At 47.4% G+C, this 14569-nt stretch overlaps 1 protein-coding gene and 1 long non-coding RNA gene across 6 annotated transcripts; one reads left to right on the plus strand and one right to left on the minus strand.

Moving 5' to 3' along the window:
- Positions 1–12: 12 nt before the first annotated feature.
- ECSIT (ECSIT signaling integrator) lies at positions 13–12035 on the minus strand. Of its 5 annotated transcripts, none has more exons than XM_081134598.1 (9): positions 11889–12035; positions 11545–11684; positions 5581–5699; positions 4075–4492; positions 3484–3707; positions 1395–1449; positions 1129–1277; positions 863–968; positions 13–368 (listed from the first exon to the last, which is right to left on the minus strand). In XM_081134598.1, exons 3-9 carry the CDS (start codon positions 5674–5676, stop codon positions 118–120), a joined length of 1299 nt encoding a protein of 432 aa, XP_080990724.1. In that variant the 5' UTR covers positions 5677–5699; positions 11545–11684; positions 11889–12035; the 3' UTR covers positions 13–117. The 5 variants fall into 5 exon arrangements, with proteins under 5 accessions (XP_080990724.1, XP_080990726.1, XP_080990727.1 ...); XM_081134600.1 differs by having other exon boundaries at positions 11631–11684; positions 11889–11956; XM_081134601.1 differs by lacking the exon at positions 11889–12035 and having other exon boundaries at positions 11541–11624.
- A 67-nt stretch (positions 12036–12102) lies between these two features.
- On the plus strand, positions 12103–14569 carry LOC308556390. The gene is made up of 4 exons (XR_013998699.1): positions 12103–12204; positions 12301–12410; positions 12644–12854; positions 13254–14569. It is a non-coding gene; the product is annotated as an uncharacterized lncRNA (long non-coding RNA).

Raw genomic sequence — 14569 nt, forward strand, 5'->3', positions numbered from 1 at the left:
GCCACACTGCCAGAGGAGAGAAGGCAGCCCCAAACCGGAAAACTTTTATTTGCTGTACAAAGGTCATCTCCTGCTTCCACACCAGTCCAAGCCTGTGCCCCTGTGCCTGCTCAGGCCTCAGCTCTGGCCCTGCTGCTGCCGCTGCGGATTATTTTCCTCTTCTTCCTGCACTTCCCGTGGTGGCAGGGACGGTTCCTCCTGTCCTGAGGACGACACCAGGAGCTCCCCGGTGGACGCTGCGAGGCGGAAGACCACGGGGATCTGGGCCAGGGCTGGGTTGGTCTCCTGCAGGCCCTGGATCCACTTGGCCAGTGTGGCCTGATCATGGGCACCCGCCATACACATGGCGAAGACAGGGCCTTCCTCCACTGTTGGGAGAGAAAGGCCCTCAGAGTTTGTGCAGTGGCATGCCCACACCCCTTCCAGGTCAAGAGCAGGGGCTTTAAGCTCCCTTTCGGTTTCCTTGTGTATCCAAGTCTTTGCACAGGATATGCACTCTGCTTAAACTACGCATTCCATGCTTCTCCTGTGTGATGCTTCCTGGTTCTTCAAGACTCCATGGTAAAGTCCTCCCACTCCCCACATGAGGCTGGGTGTTATGCTCCTCCTGAGACCCCAAGAATATAACTTGCCTGTTCCCCCACTGGCCCTGTTCTGGTCACACTCAGTAGCCAGCACAGAGGTGCTCCATGACAGAGAAATGACAGGCCTGGTGCCCCTCAGGTGTATGTGTGTACTTGGGCACCTGCTGGGTCTGTGTTTAGTAACTGGTCTGGGTCTTGTCCTGGGCCCCATCCCTCAACCCCACATGCCATACCTCATCCAATGCTGTGTCTGGAGTCCTGCTCATCCCAGTTTTTACCTTCATTGATGTCAAACTCGTAGTCATCCCAGCCGCTTCTCCCATAGTCCAAGTCCAGCTGCATCGGGTAGTAGAGGTTCCATTCCTCTGGAATCTCTTCCACTTCCTACCCCGGGAAGGGGGGATACAGGCAGGGTCAGAGCCCAGGATCTTGCAGCCTCCCCCCTACCATCACCAGGAACTGTCACCCCCACCCCAATCTGTGAGCCCTCACCAGACCTCAGGGCAGTGCCAGCCCACTCCCCACTCATGATTTTGGCCCTTACCCTCTCCTCAGGGGGCACCAAGTCTGCTCTGAGGATGTGGTAGTAGACACATTTGTCACGGAGCCACAGGGAGAAGGGGCCCTCGACGAAGATAGGCCGGGCTGGGTTGTGACGGGCCAGGGCAGCCTGTTGATCGGGAGTCTGGATACCTGGTGTGGCGACACGCATGCCCAAGGGGCCCTGGCTGTGTGGCTTTGTCCAAAGGCCCAGGAAATCCACTCAGCAGGCCTGGTGATAACCCAGCTGCCCTAATCACAGGGACTTACCTACGATATGCTGCTCTGTGGGATCTGTACCTGTGAAGTCTTTGGAGAAAGGCATCTGCAAAGAAAGAGTAGGAGTGGAAGCTTGTGGCCTCCAGACCCTACAGAGGAGCTGGGGATAAATGGGGAAGGAGGGATTCCAGTAAATTTTGGGCTTGTCTACTGGGCCTCTTAATGTCACTCAAGCCCACCCGTCCTCACTTCTATCCAAGTCAGAATAATGGCTGCTACTAACATTTAAGATGCTCACACAGTGGGAACCCTGGAGCCCACCTACCTGTGTTAAAATCTGGGCTCTGCCATAGGCTATGTGGCCACAGCCAAGTTGCTGTACCTATGCCTCAGTTTCTCTGATTGAAATGGGGGTAATAACCACACTCACTTGAGATGGTTCTAAAATGCCAAGAGCAGTCCTTGGCACATAGTAAGTACTCAATGCTTGTGAAACTTAGAAAAAACTTCACACAGAATATTCTAGGAAGGAGACATAAGAAATAAGTCAGTGTTTGCCTCTGGAGGACAGGGAAGGAAGGAATACCCTTTTGTATTTTCTTAATTTCATACACACTAAATGTGATTCAAAAAACTAAGTGAAACTTAATTTTTTAAAAAGTACGCATACACTTTGACTGAAATATCTGAGAGTGGACAACTGTTGGCACACACATTGTCCATCCATTCAGGTTAAAAATTCAGGTGGGCCGCCCAGCCAGGCGTGGGTGTGGCTCAGTGGTTGAGCATGGACCTAGGATCCAGGAGATCGCGGTTTGATTCCTATCAGGGGCATGCAGAAGGCAGCTGATCAATAACTCTCATCACTGATGTTTCAGCTCTTTTTCCCTCTCTCTTCCTCTCTCTGAAGTCAATAAATATATTTAAAAAAAAAAAAAAAATTCAGGTGGGTCTATGGGCACATAGACTGGACCGCCAACCATATTATTAAGTGAAATCAGCAAAAGGCAAGATGCAGAAGGTGTGTAATACTCTGCCACTGGAGAAACACTTTCTTTTTTTAAAATTATATTTCTTGGGGTGACATTGGTTGATAAAATTATACTGTTTTCAAGTGTACAGTTCTATGATACATCATCTGTTTATCACCCAAAGTCAAATATTTTTTTACCATATATTTGACCTCTTTTAGGAGGAACACTTTTAAAAGTATACTTCTGGAGGTGGAAAAAGTAAATGTTTTGCTCTTGGGCCCTTTTACTGGACAATATATTTATACTGATTTTCCATTTCAAATTTAACACCATGCCTAGCCGGGTAGTTCGGTTGGTTAGAGCATTGTCAGAGCATATACAAAAAACCACCAATGAATGCATAAATATGTGGAACAACAAATTGATGTTTCTTTCTCTCTCCTTCCCTCCCTCCTTTTCACTCTCTCAAATCAGTAAATAAGCCCAGCTCACCTTCACCACCTTCAAGAAGTCTTCCTGGTTCCCTGCCCCTTCTGGGCTACCATGGACCCCAGGGCTTCTCTGTCTTAGAACCAGTGGTTCTGAGGGAAACTGTTATCCAGGGTTGGCCTCCATGACCAGACAAATGCTGTGAGGGGCTCTCTTTGGATCCCCTCTGTGGCATAGCATGAGTGGGGCCCTCAGGACATGGGTAGAGGTATGGAATATTTCATTCAGTCATTCAACAAACAACTGCTGAGCTCTGTGACAGACCCTGTGCTGGGCCTTGGGACACGGGGAACTGAATCAGTGATTAAGCAACCAAACTCAGTACAGGGAAGTGGTGGTCAGGAAGGAGACCCTGAGGAAGGGATAGTGGAGCTGAGACTGGAAGAACGAAGTTCCCAGGGAACAGTGTTCCTGACGGAGGGAGCAGTAAGTGTAAAGTGTAAAGATCCAAGGAGGGAACTGGCACAGATTGCTCATGGAACAGAAAGGCAGATGCCTGGGTTATAGTGCATGTAGGGAGGAGGGGAGGAGCAGATGTCAGAGATCAAGCTGCAGTAAGGAGTGAGGGCTACAGGAATCCAGCAGAGGGCTCAGCTTGGAATCATGGTCTACTAGGCTGATTAAAGGGGGTGACCCAGCCCAGGGTGGCAACTAAGGGTATGGACAGGGATGAATACCTGGTAGACGGTGACCCTGGCGCTGAGGTCAGGTTCTATGTGCCGCAGGCCCAACTTGGCCAGGTCCACGGGGTCCTGGGGCAGGTCTTGGGGTACGGGGAAGGGGTTGATGTTCTTGAAGCGGGAGAACCACAGCTTCATGCGCACGAACTTGAGCATAGGGTAGCTTTTGCGCCCAAATATCTGAACCAGCAGGAACTCTGTCTCCTTGTTGGGCATCACCCCTGTGCCAGGTGGATGGCAGCAGAAACTCAGGAAGGGAGCAGAGAGGGGAGACATGGAAGACAGAGACCAGTGGAGGGGCCAGGACCAAGAGGAAATTATGGCAAGGACCAGATGGAAAGAGCCAGAGACAGGAAGAGTAGAAGTCAGGGAATTGATGCCAGAGAGAAAGGACAGAATCCGATAGAATTTAAAGGAAAAGCCAGAGGGAGAGAGGAAAGACAAGAGCCAGACAGAGAGATTGAAAGAGAGGGGGAGGGGGAGCAGGCCAAAGAGAGAGGACACACATCAGAGCCCTAGAGCAATGGAGGGGCCCAGACCCAGCAGTGGGAGGCAGCCACTCCTCCACCCTGAGCCTGCTGGCCTCACCATGGTTCTCCATCTGCTCCAGGATAGCAATCCCACACTCCTGCTGCCGTGGGTAGTGGATGAAGATTTTCTGGAAGACGCTACGAGGCCGGAAGACCTCCTTGGGGAAGACGTCAAGCAGCAGGTTATAGACAGCCAGGTCCTTTTCAACGCCGTACTCCCGCATCTTGCGCAGGGCTAGGTAGATGAAGTCAACGTGGCCCCGCTTGTGCACACTGTGCTGCCCGAAGTTCTGCACGGCTCGCACAAAGCTGGCCTTGTCCCGGACACAATCTGGTGCCTGCCTAAACAGCTCTTCATGAGGTGACAGGGCCTTGGCGGGCCCCCGTGGGGGCTCAGGTGGGCTCGGGACCAGAGATGAGTCAGAGCTGTGGGTGGCTGCACTGCAGTGTAGGCCTCGAGGGGCCTGGCAGGGTACCTGGGGACAGAGAACCACTGCTGGAATCTGGTACCTCCCAGTGCCGCTTGGGGACTTTCAGGCTTGCTCTTCCTGGGAAAGGTGCCAGTGGGCATCCCTAAGGGCCTCTCAGGAGTTATGCTGTGGTTACAAACCCAAGATCAGGCACCATTACAGACTATAAGAACACAATGGTAAAACCTGCACAAAGGCAATTCGACAGTACTCACGAGGACAAACACACACCCTCTGTTGGAGCAATCCTGCATCTGATATTTAAATCTGACAGCTTTAAACACACCTGCACCAAATGACTTCTCTGCATCTGATGTGTCAGTGGAAATGACCCCCAATGTGCATCAGCAAGGAAATGATAAAGCAAATGGCTATGAACTTGGACAAGGAGCACCTGCTTTTCTAAGATACACTGAGGAGGTCTTGTGTTACCTGGGGTGATCTTCAAGGTATATCATTAAATTTTAAAAAAGAAGGGTGTGAAAGAGTGTGTAGAATAGGTTCCCATAGGCCCGGCCGGGCGTGGCTCAGCGGTTGAGCATCAACCTAGGATCCAGGCGACTGGGGTTCGATTCCCGGTCAAGGGCACATGCCTGGGTTGCAGGCTTGATCCCCAGTAGGGAGTGTGCAGGAGGCAGCAGATTGATGTTGCACTCTCACATCAATGTTTCTCTCTCTCCTCCCTCCCTCTCTCTAAAAGTCAATAAGCTATTCCTTTTAAAAGAAAGTGCAGCCTAGCCAGTGTGGATCAGTGATTGAGCTTTGACCCATGAACCAGGAGATCGTGGGCGGTTCGATTCCCAGTCAGGGCACATCTTGGGTTGTAGGCTCAATCCCCAGTAGGAGGCATGCAGGAAGAGCCAATCAGTGATTCTCATCACTGATGTTTCTATCTCTCTCTCCCTTCCTCCCTCTGAAATCAATAAAAACATAAAAAATAAATAAGAAACATTCAATTGGCTCTCACAGCAGACAAGCCAGCCCAGACCCCCCAGTGCTGGCTTCATGGGGTGGATTCTAAAGGGCTTGGGAGCAAATCCCAGGCATGCCTGCCTCCCTCCCTCCAACCTGATGATTGCATGGCTGGTAGTTACCTGAGGGAAGGGGGCTCCTGTGAGGGCAGCGCCACAGATGCCTCTCCAGCCCCGAGAGAGGCCCCGAGCTAACAGGATGGCCTGGGCCCAGCTCATGCCTCCACTTATTGGACAACCACCTGGAGAAGAGAGAAGAGACAGCATCAGCCTGGCACCCCACCCGCTAATGGAGATGAGACCCTCCCTCTTGGGCACAGGCCACATTCCAGACTGCACAGCTAATTCACCAGCCCCACTGGTTTTCTCATTGGCAAGATGGAGTTTAAATGACTTATAGTCAAGGGTCCTTACTTCACTATACAGAGGAATTTGCTGCAATGGTCCCCCTCCCTACCAGATCTTTCTTTTTTAAAATCCTCACCTGAGGACTGTTTTTATTGGTTTTAGAGAGAGGAAGGAGAAGAGAGAAAGGGAAAGAGACAAAGAAACATCGATGGGTTGCCTGCCATACAAGCCCCGACTGGGGATCAAACCTGCAACCTTCGGTGTATAGGACAACACTCCAACCAACTGAGTCACCCGGCCAGGGCCCTACCAGGTAATTTTTAAAGTTTGTCACATACCACACAGTCCACCCTTTTAAAGTATAAAGTTCAATGTTTTTTTTAGTACTCTCAGAATTGGGCAACCATTACTGTAATATAATTTTAGAACATTTTTGTTACCCTGAAAAGAAAACCTAAACCCATTAACCATCACTCTGATTTCCCCTCATCCTTAACCCTAGACAACCAGTAATCTACCATCTCTATAAATTTGCCTACTCTGAGTATTTCTTATAAATGGAATCATATGTTCTTTTGTGGCTAGCACCTCTCATTTAGCAAGCGTTCAAGGTTTATCCATGTTGTAACATGTATCTGACTTCATTCCTTTTAATTGCGAAAAAGCTTCCATTGTATAGATGTTTTATTTATCCATCAACTGATGGGACATTTGGGTTGTTCCTACTTTTTTACTATAATGACTAATGCTGCTACGAACACTCATGTAAAAGTTTTTGTGTGAACATGTGTTTACACTTCTCTTGGGTATATACTTAGAAGTCATATTGCTGGGATATATAACTGTTTAACATTTTGCAGAGCCCCTGAAACTGTTTTCCAAAGTAGCTCCACCATTTTACATTCCCACCAGCAATGTATAAGGGTTCCAATTTTTCCACGTCCTTGCCAATACTTATTGTCTGTCTTTTTTACTACAAACATCCTATTGAATGTGAAGTGCTATATCCTTGAGGTTTGAATTTGCATTTCCTTAATGGTTAATGATGTTAAGCATCTTATCATGTGCTTATTGACCATTGTTTATCTTTGGTGGAGGAATGTCCAGTTAAATCCTTTGTTCATTTATGAAAATTGGGTTATTTCTCTTTTTATTATGGAGTTGTAAGAGTTCTTTATATATTCTGGATACTGGAATCTTACGATTTAAAAATAATTTCTCCCATTCTTTGGGTTGTCTTGGCACTTCCTTGTTATCATTGTAGCACAAGTTTTAAATTCTGATCAAGTCCCATTAATGTTTTTCTTTTATAGCTCTGCTTTTGATGTTGTATCTGAAAAACCATTGCTGAGCCCAAGGTCATGAAGATTTACTTCTCTTGCCTGGTCGGCATGGCTCAGCAGTTCAGCATCAACCTATGATCCAGGAGATCACCATTTGATTCCCAGTCAGGGCACATGCCCTGGTTGCAGGCTCGATCCCCAGCAGGGAGCGTGCAGGAGGCAGCCAATCAATGACTCTCATCATTGATGTTTCTATGTCTTTCTCTCCCTCTCCCTTCCTCTCTCTGAAATCAATAAAGACCTATTTTTTTAAAAAGGAAGGATTTACTTCTCTGTTTTTTTCCTAAGACTTTTAGCTCTTACATTTGGGTCTATAATCCACTTTGAATTTTTGTATATTGTGTGACAAAGGGGTTCACTTCATGTGGATATCCAGTTGTCCTAGTACTGTTTGTTGAAGAGAATGTTTTTAATTTATTTTACTGTCTTAGCACTCTTGGTGAAAATCAATTGACCATAAATGTAAGGGTTTATTTCTGAGCTCTCAATTCTATTCCATTGATCTATATGTTGAACCTATGCCAGTACCACAGTTTTGGTTATTGTAGTTTTATAAGTTTTAAAATTAGGAACTGTAAGTCCAATTTTGCCCTTCTTGTATAAGATTGTTTTGGCTATTCCTGGTCCTTTGCAATTATATATAGATTTTAGAATCAACTGTCAATTTCTGCAAAAAAACAGAGATTCTGATAGGTATTGTGTTGACTCTGTAGATTGATTTGCGGACTATTGATATATTAATAATAATAATGGCCGGGCTGGGCGTGGCTCAGCGGTTGAGCATCAACCTAGGATCCAGATGATCGGGGTTCAATTCCCGGTCAGGCACATGCCCAGGTTGCGGACTAGGCAGCCGATCAATGACTCTCTCATCACTGACGTTTCTATCTCTCTCTCTCTCCCCCTCCTTTCCTCTCTCTGAAATCAATAAAGATATGTTTAAAAAGTAATAATAATAATAATATTGTCCTCTGATCCAAGAACATGAGCTATGCCTCCATTTACTTAGAGCTTTAATTTCTTAACGTTTTATAGTTTTCAGTCTTTTATTTCTTTTGTTAAATTTATTTGTATTTCATTCATTTTCTTTAAATCCTCATCTAAGGATATTTTTTCCATTGCTTTTCAGAGTGAGAGAGAGAGAAACATCGATGTGAGAGAGACACATCAATTGGTTGCCTCCCACATGCTTCCTGACGAGGGCAAGGGATTGAGCTTGCAACCAGCCATAGGTGCCCTTGGCTGGAATCGAACCTGGGACCCTTCAGTACACGGGCCAACACTCTAACCACTGAACCAAACAAGCTCGGGCTAATTCATTTTTTAAAAAGATTTCTTATTGATTTTTAGAGAAAGAGTGAGAGAAACATTGATGTGAGTGAAACATCGATCCACTGCCCCCACACACTCCCTACCAGGGATTGAGCCCACAACCAGGGCAGTGCCCTGACTGGAGATCAAACCTTTTGGTGCCCTGGATGACGCCCAACCAAATGAGGCACACCAGGGCTGTATTTCATTCTTTATAAAGCTATTATATATGGGAGTATTTTCTTAATTTCATTTCTGTACTGTTCATTGCTAGTATATAGAAATACAATTTATTTTTACATGCTGATCTTGTATACTGCAACTTTGTACAACTCATTTATTAGCTCTAATAGCTTTTTATTGGATTCCTTAGGATTTTCTGTATACAAGATCATGTCATCTGCAAATAGAGGTAGATTTACTTCTTTCCTTCTAATCTGAATGTCTTTTACTTCTTTTTGCCCTTGCTGGAGCCTTCTGTACAATGCTGAACAGAAGTGGCAAGAGCCACTTCCTCGTGCTGCTCTTAATCTTAGGGGGAAAGCATCCAGCCTTTCATCAGTGTGGGCTGTGGGGTTTTCATAGATGTCCTTTACCAAGATGAGGAAACACTGAGTGTTATTATCAGAAAGGGTATTGGGTTTTGTCAAAAATCCAATTGCATCTATTGAAATAATCATGTGACTTTTGTCCTTTCTTCTATTATTACAATGTATTACATTAACCAACTTTCAGATTTTTAAATTAAGCTTACATTTCTGGGATAAATTCCACTTGATCATGACATATAACCCTTTTTATATATTACTAAAATTTGGTTTGCTAGTATTTTGTTGAGGATTTGTGTGTCCATATTCATAAGAAATACTGGTCTGTAGTTTTAGTGTTTGGTTTGGTATCAGAGTAATGCTGGCCTCACAAAATTAACTGGGAAGTGTTTGGATCATTCTTAGCATTATTTAAACTTTCTCTAGCATCTCCCATTTTGACCTGAAGTCTCCCTCCAGCCTCTGCTTCACATCTCTGATCCCTTTACAGAAAAGCTTTTCCTGAGAGGTGTCTACAGACTATGCTCCACTTACTCCAACTGGCTGCTACCCCAGCCACTCCACTAACACCACCCTTGTGTGTTCTATACTTACCAAAGCCAGTGATTACTTCTCAGACCTCATTTTGCTTGATTTCTCAGAAGCATGTGGCACTGGTGAAGTCTTCCTCCCACCTGCTTGACACTCCTGATTTTCTTCCTAGCACCCAGTCCAGTTTCTCACTTAATCAGCAAGATCCATTTCCTTTTCTAAAGTCTACAATGTTTGGAAACTTAAATGTGCAGAAAATCACCTAGGATCTTGTTAAAAGGCCGATTCTGATTCAGCAGCTCTGGGGTGGGGCCAGACTACTGCTTATCTAACAAGCTTTTGAGTGATGCTGATGCTGCTGGTCTGGAGACCACACTTTGAGTAATAAGGTTGTAGAATCCCACATTCTGGATTTGTAATGTCTTCTACCCTGAGGTGTCATTCAATTTGTTCCTCTCTTCTTTGTATTCCTGTAGGCAGCTCTAATGGTTCTCAAACTTTTTTCACAGTAGAGTCATCTAGGGAAGTTTTAAAAATCCGCATGCCCAGGCCATACCTCAGATATAGTAAATCAGAATACCTAGAGGCAGGGCCCAGGTATCAGCATTTTAGCACGCTCCAATGACTCTCACGTACAGCTAAGATTAAGACTCTAATTAAAACCTTTGTCACTCAAAGTGTGTTCCAGGGATCAGCTGCATTGGAATCATCAACTGGGAGCTTATTAGAAATGCAAAATCTTAGCCCTAACCCAGACCTACTGAATCAGAATCTGCATTTTAACCAAAGTCCAGGTTCTATGTGTGTTAAAGTCTGAGAAATGATGATCTATGTGCTCATGGATCCAAATGTTTATCACCAGCCCTGAGCTCCAGCCTTCATACCTAACTGACACGTTGGCATATACCCAGCTGTCTCAAACTTAACTTGCTCCAAACTAACATCCCTGCTTAAACTTGTTCCTCCCAATCCTAGCCAATGACACCACCATTCCTAGTCATTCAGGCCTAAAACCTAGGAGTCACTGCTGAGTCCACTGTGTCCCTCACTCCCCCATTTAATCCATCAAGTAGTCCTGGTGACTACCTCCAAATCCATCCCAAGTGCATTCATTTCTCTCCATCTGCAGGCCAGCACCCCAATGACCTCTTTCCCAGCCTCCCACTTCTTTCTTTACTTTCCTCCAGTCAGTTCTCCCCACCTTAACCAGGGGGAGCTTTTTAAAGTGTGAACTAAATTCAGTGTTCTCTGCCTAAAATTGTTAATGGCAGATCACTTAAGATAAAATCAGCCCTGTGGGCTTGGCTCAGTGGTTGAGCATCGACCAATTATCCACGAGATCTCAGTTCGATTCCAGGTCAGGACACATGCCTGGATTGCAGGCTCAGTCCCCAGCAGGGGGTCCTGCAGGAGGCAGCCGATCAATGATTTTCTCTCACCATTGATATTTTTATCTCTCTCTCCCTTTCCCTTCCTCTCTTTGATATCAATAAAAATATATTTAAGAAAAAAAAAAGGAAAAATCAGAAGGGTCTACCCTTCCAAACTCAACTCTTATAACTCCAACTATACTTGTTTCTTAAACAAGGTAAATTTATTCTAGTCTCAGAGCCTTTGCACTTGCTTTTCCTTCTGTTTGGAAATTTCTTCCCCCAGATCAGTCCACAGCTGTCCCTGGTCATTCAGGCCTATATTTAAATGAAAGGCCTTCCCTGACAGCAGCCCCACTCCCTAGCTGAAGCCCCCATCACCCTGATGAATGCATCTGTAGCAACTACTACCATCTGAAATCACCCATTCTTTTTTATTTCTGATTTGTTCAATGTCTGGCTCCCTCACAGAAGATGGAGGATTTTTGTCTGTCTTCCTTACTGCTGTGTCTCCAGCACCCTGGACAACCCCCAGTATACAGTAGTTGCCTAACAAGTATCACCGGAATGGAAAGAGCCGTTTCTACAAAATGTCTATAATCTATAAACCTGAACCACGTGGTGGTGTGTACCTACAGCAGCTCTGAGGCTGGCTGCCAGGATTCTGAGATCGTTGAGAGAGACAGGCAGACGCGGGTTCGAATTCCAGCCTAGCTGCCCACCTGCGGCGTGACCGCGGAGAGAGCCTTAACCTCTCTGAGCCTCAGCTGTCTCATCTGCAAAATGGGAGATTTAAGACGTGAGAAGGTAGGTATACAGAGGGCGGCCTTCCCAGGCACGACCCCGCTCCGCACCCCAAAGGTCATGGTGCCCTGGCCCAGCAGCCGAGTCCCTCTGGGGCCGCCCTCCCGCGCTGCCGGCACAGGACGGGCCGCTCGGCAGCCCTGAAGTCGGCGCTCGCCTCCTCAAACGCAACCTACCTACGAACACCGGCGGCCACAGACTCTGAGCCGGCTGCCTTTGGCCACTGGGCGCCGCCATGTTGTCCGGAGAGCTTCCGGGTCACGGGCCGCGAGGGAGACAGCAATTCGAGAACTCAGGTTTAAAGAGGCCCCGCCCACAAGGGAGGAGCACCAATAGGAAGGGGGAACGACCTTGGCACTGCCTCAAAACGAGCCAGCCCCGCCCCTAATAAGGCAAACCGCTAATCTGACCTGGGGAATGGGTATGGACGGGAAAGTAGTGACTGGCTCTTTCTCGGCCTAGGAGGCTGGATTTGGGGGGCCGTTAATCCAGGTGGGAATGACCTAGTAAAGGCGGAAGTACTCCCAAGTGTGTGAGAGATCCAGTGTATGGGTCACTGGATTTGTACCTTTCCCTTCTATGCTGCAGGCCCATGATGCCCGGGCAATTCCTTTGCCAATGAGCATGGCAGCATTAGAGATGATGCATCCACCCCGATGGCTGTAGGATCTGGGCAGTCGGACAGTCGGACAGAGGAGGTACCTGGGGCGTGGACTTGGCTACAGAGCAATGAGTGTCCCTGCTGGTCCCTATGGCACCCCCTCCCGTGGTTCAGCCTCCTGTCTTTATCTTGTGCCAGCTTCTGGGCGCTCTGCCGGCGCGTGTTCCATAGCCTCAAGCCAGCCTAGGAGCACCTTGGACTAACGCCGAAGCTTCCTGGTGGGGAGGGGCGGGGCCTAACTCCCTCTCCCCTCATCCACACCCACCCCAGTCCCCAGGACCTGTCCATCCTCCTCTCCCTGGCCTTCAGTGCCCTCAGGCCGTACCGCCTGCTCTCCGTGGAGACAACATCAGTCTCATTCCATGAGTCAGCTGGGCCCAGGTGGATATGCTCCACTTCACTCTCAGCCCCGCTCTGAGCTCCTGTTGCCGAGGGGAGCCGGTAGCATGGGCAGCCAATGGACACTGCTGAAAGTCTTCAGGTGAGTAAGGGACCCCTCCAGGAAGGTTCTCCGAGTAAGGATGGCACAACTAAGGAGCCTCATGGACCAGCCTGCTTTCTCTCTTTACCCCAGCCCAGGCAGAATTTGACCCAGGGCCCTGAGCCCTCCATGCCAGGCCCCCAGCTACCCTGTCCAGAGCTGTCCAGAAGTGGGGGCGGGGGGGGCGGGGGAGGTGTCAGTGAGCTCTCTGCTCCTCTTGACCCACAGACTGTGGCTGATTCCTCTGGTTTACTTCCTCCATGGCAGATGGGGTCCAGCTGGGTGGGCCTTGGGTCACATTCATTCAGTCCCCTGCCCACCTCCCTCCACACCTAGTGCTGATCCACTGCAACTAGGATATCATATGTTCCTGGGTTACCATGCAGTTTCTCTCTTCAGCTTTCACCACTTCGAGTAAAGGTCCCTGGGACACCACCTCTCTCCCCCCTCCTCACCACGTATTTGAACATCTCCTGTGTACTTCGTTATTATAAGCTCCATGAGGAGAGGAAGATTTTGTTTGTTGTATGTATTGTCCCCAGCATTAGGGACAGGGCCTGGAACATGGTAGGTGCTGAACAGATATTAGTTACCAAATGAATAAATGAATGAATGAGTGAATGAATATTTAAACCCTAGAAACTCCCTGTGACAGTTTTCACAACTGTCCTGATGCTCAGCCCAACCTTTAAACCCTAGCAACTGTCCCTTATGACAGCCCCATGTGACTGCCTTCCACATGCCTGCTTAATTACTCTACCTTTGCCTTCTCCCATCTTCCCCCAGCCCCAGGGTAGGCTGCACTACCTGGAAGACCTCTGTGCCAATTTGTGTCTGTTCTCAGCCCTTTGTCAGTTTTGGGTACTTGGGTCTGGAGGCATGTGAGGGTCTTCCTGCTCCTCTCCTGATTCTTTTTCTCCCTCACCATGACCCCCACTCTCCTGTCCACAGTTGGTTGTTGAGTACAGCAAGCTGCCCCTGAAACTTGTTAGTGGCCTTACTGAGTGGTGTGCCCATAGTTGTAGTCATATAGCTGGCATCACTGTGATGTTTTAAGGTTTGAGGGGTGTTGACATTGGCTATGCTGGACCTGGACATCTTCAACATTCTGTAGATGTGCTGTATCACGCTGTCCAGGGCCTGAGGTGGAGGAGCCCTCACATCCCAGAGCAGAGTATGGGAAGGGATTGAAGAGATGTGGAGGAACTCCCCTAAACCGTGCTGCAGACTTGGACTCAGGGCTAAAGTGGTGGAGGTTGTGCAGAGGAGCCTGAGGCTGTGCCCATTCCATAACCAGAAGGCTCATGTTCACTCAATAAGTGTTTATTAAGTGTCTCCTTTGTACCAGTCACTGTTCTAACCCTTGAGGAACAGCAGTGAGCAAAGGAAGATTCCTGACCTTGGGTAGCTGGCATTCTAGAGGGGGAGAAGACAAAAGACCCATGTTCAATAGAAATATTTTACAACTATTTTTGTAGCATGTAAAAAAATTAAGTGCAACTGTAAAACTGTTTAGGATATGATTTTTTATCATCTTTGTAACCTTAATCTACTTTTGAACTTTGAATGCATTACTTTCTGTAATAACATTTTTTAGTTCCTTTTTGCTTGTATGTAGAGCTTGATTCTCTGTGTTCTGTGTATTAATTTAGGTATTTCATGTCTTCTGTCATCCTGCCATCTCAAACAAAACATCAAAATACATTCATTAATTC

This window comes from Miniopterus schreibersii (assembly GCF_964146895.1).
Source record: "Miniopterus schreibersii genome assembly, chromosome: 4".
NCBI classification, from domain to species: domain Eukaryota; kingdom Metazoa; phylum Chordata; class Mammalia; order Chiroptera; family Miniopteridae; genus Miniopterus; species Miniopterus schreibersii.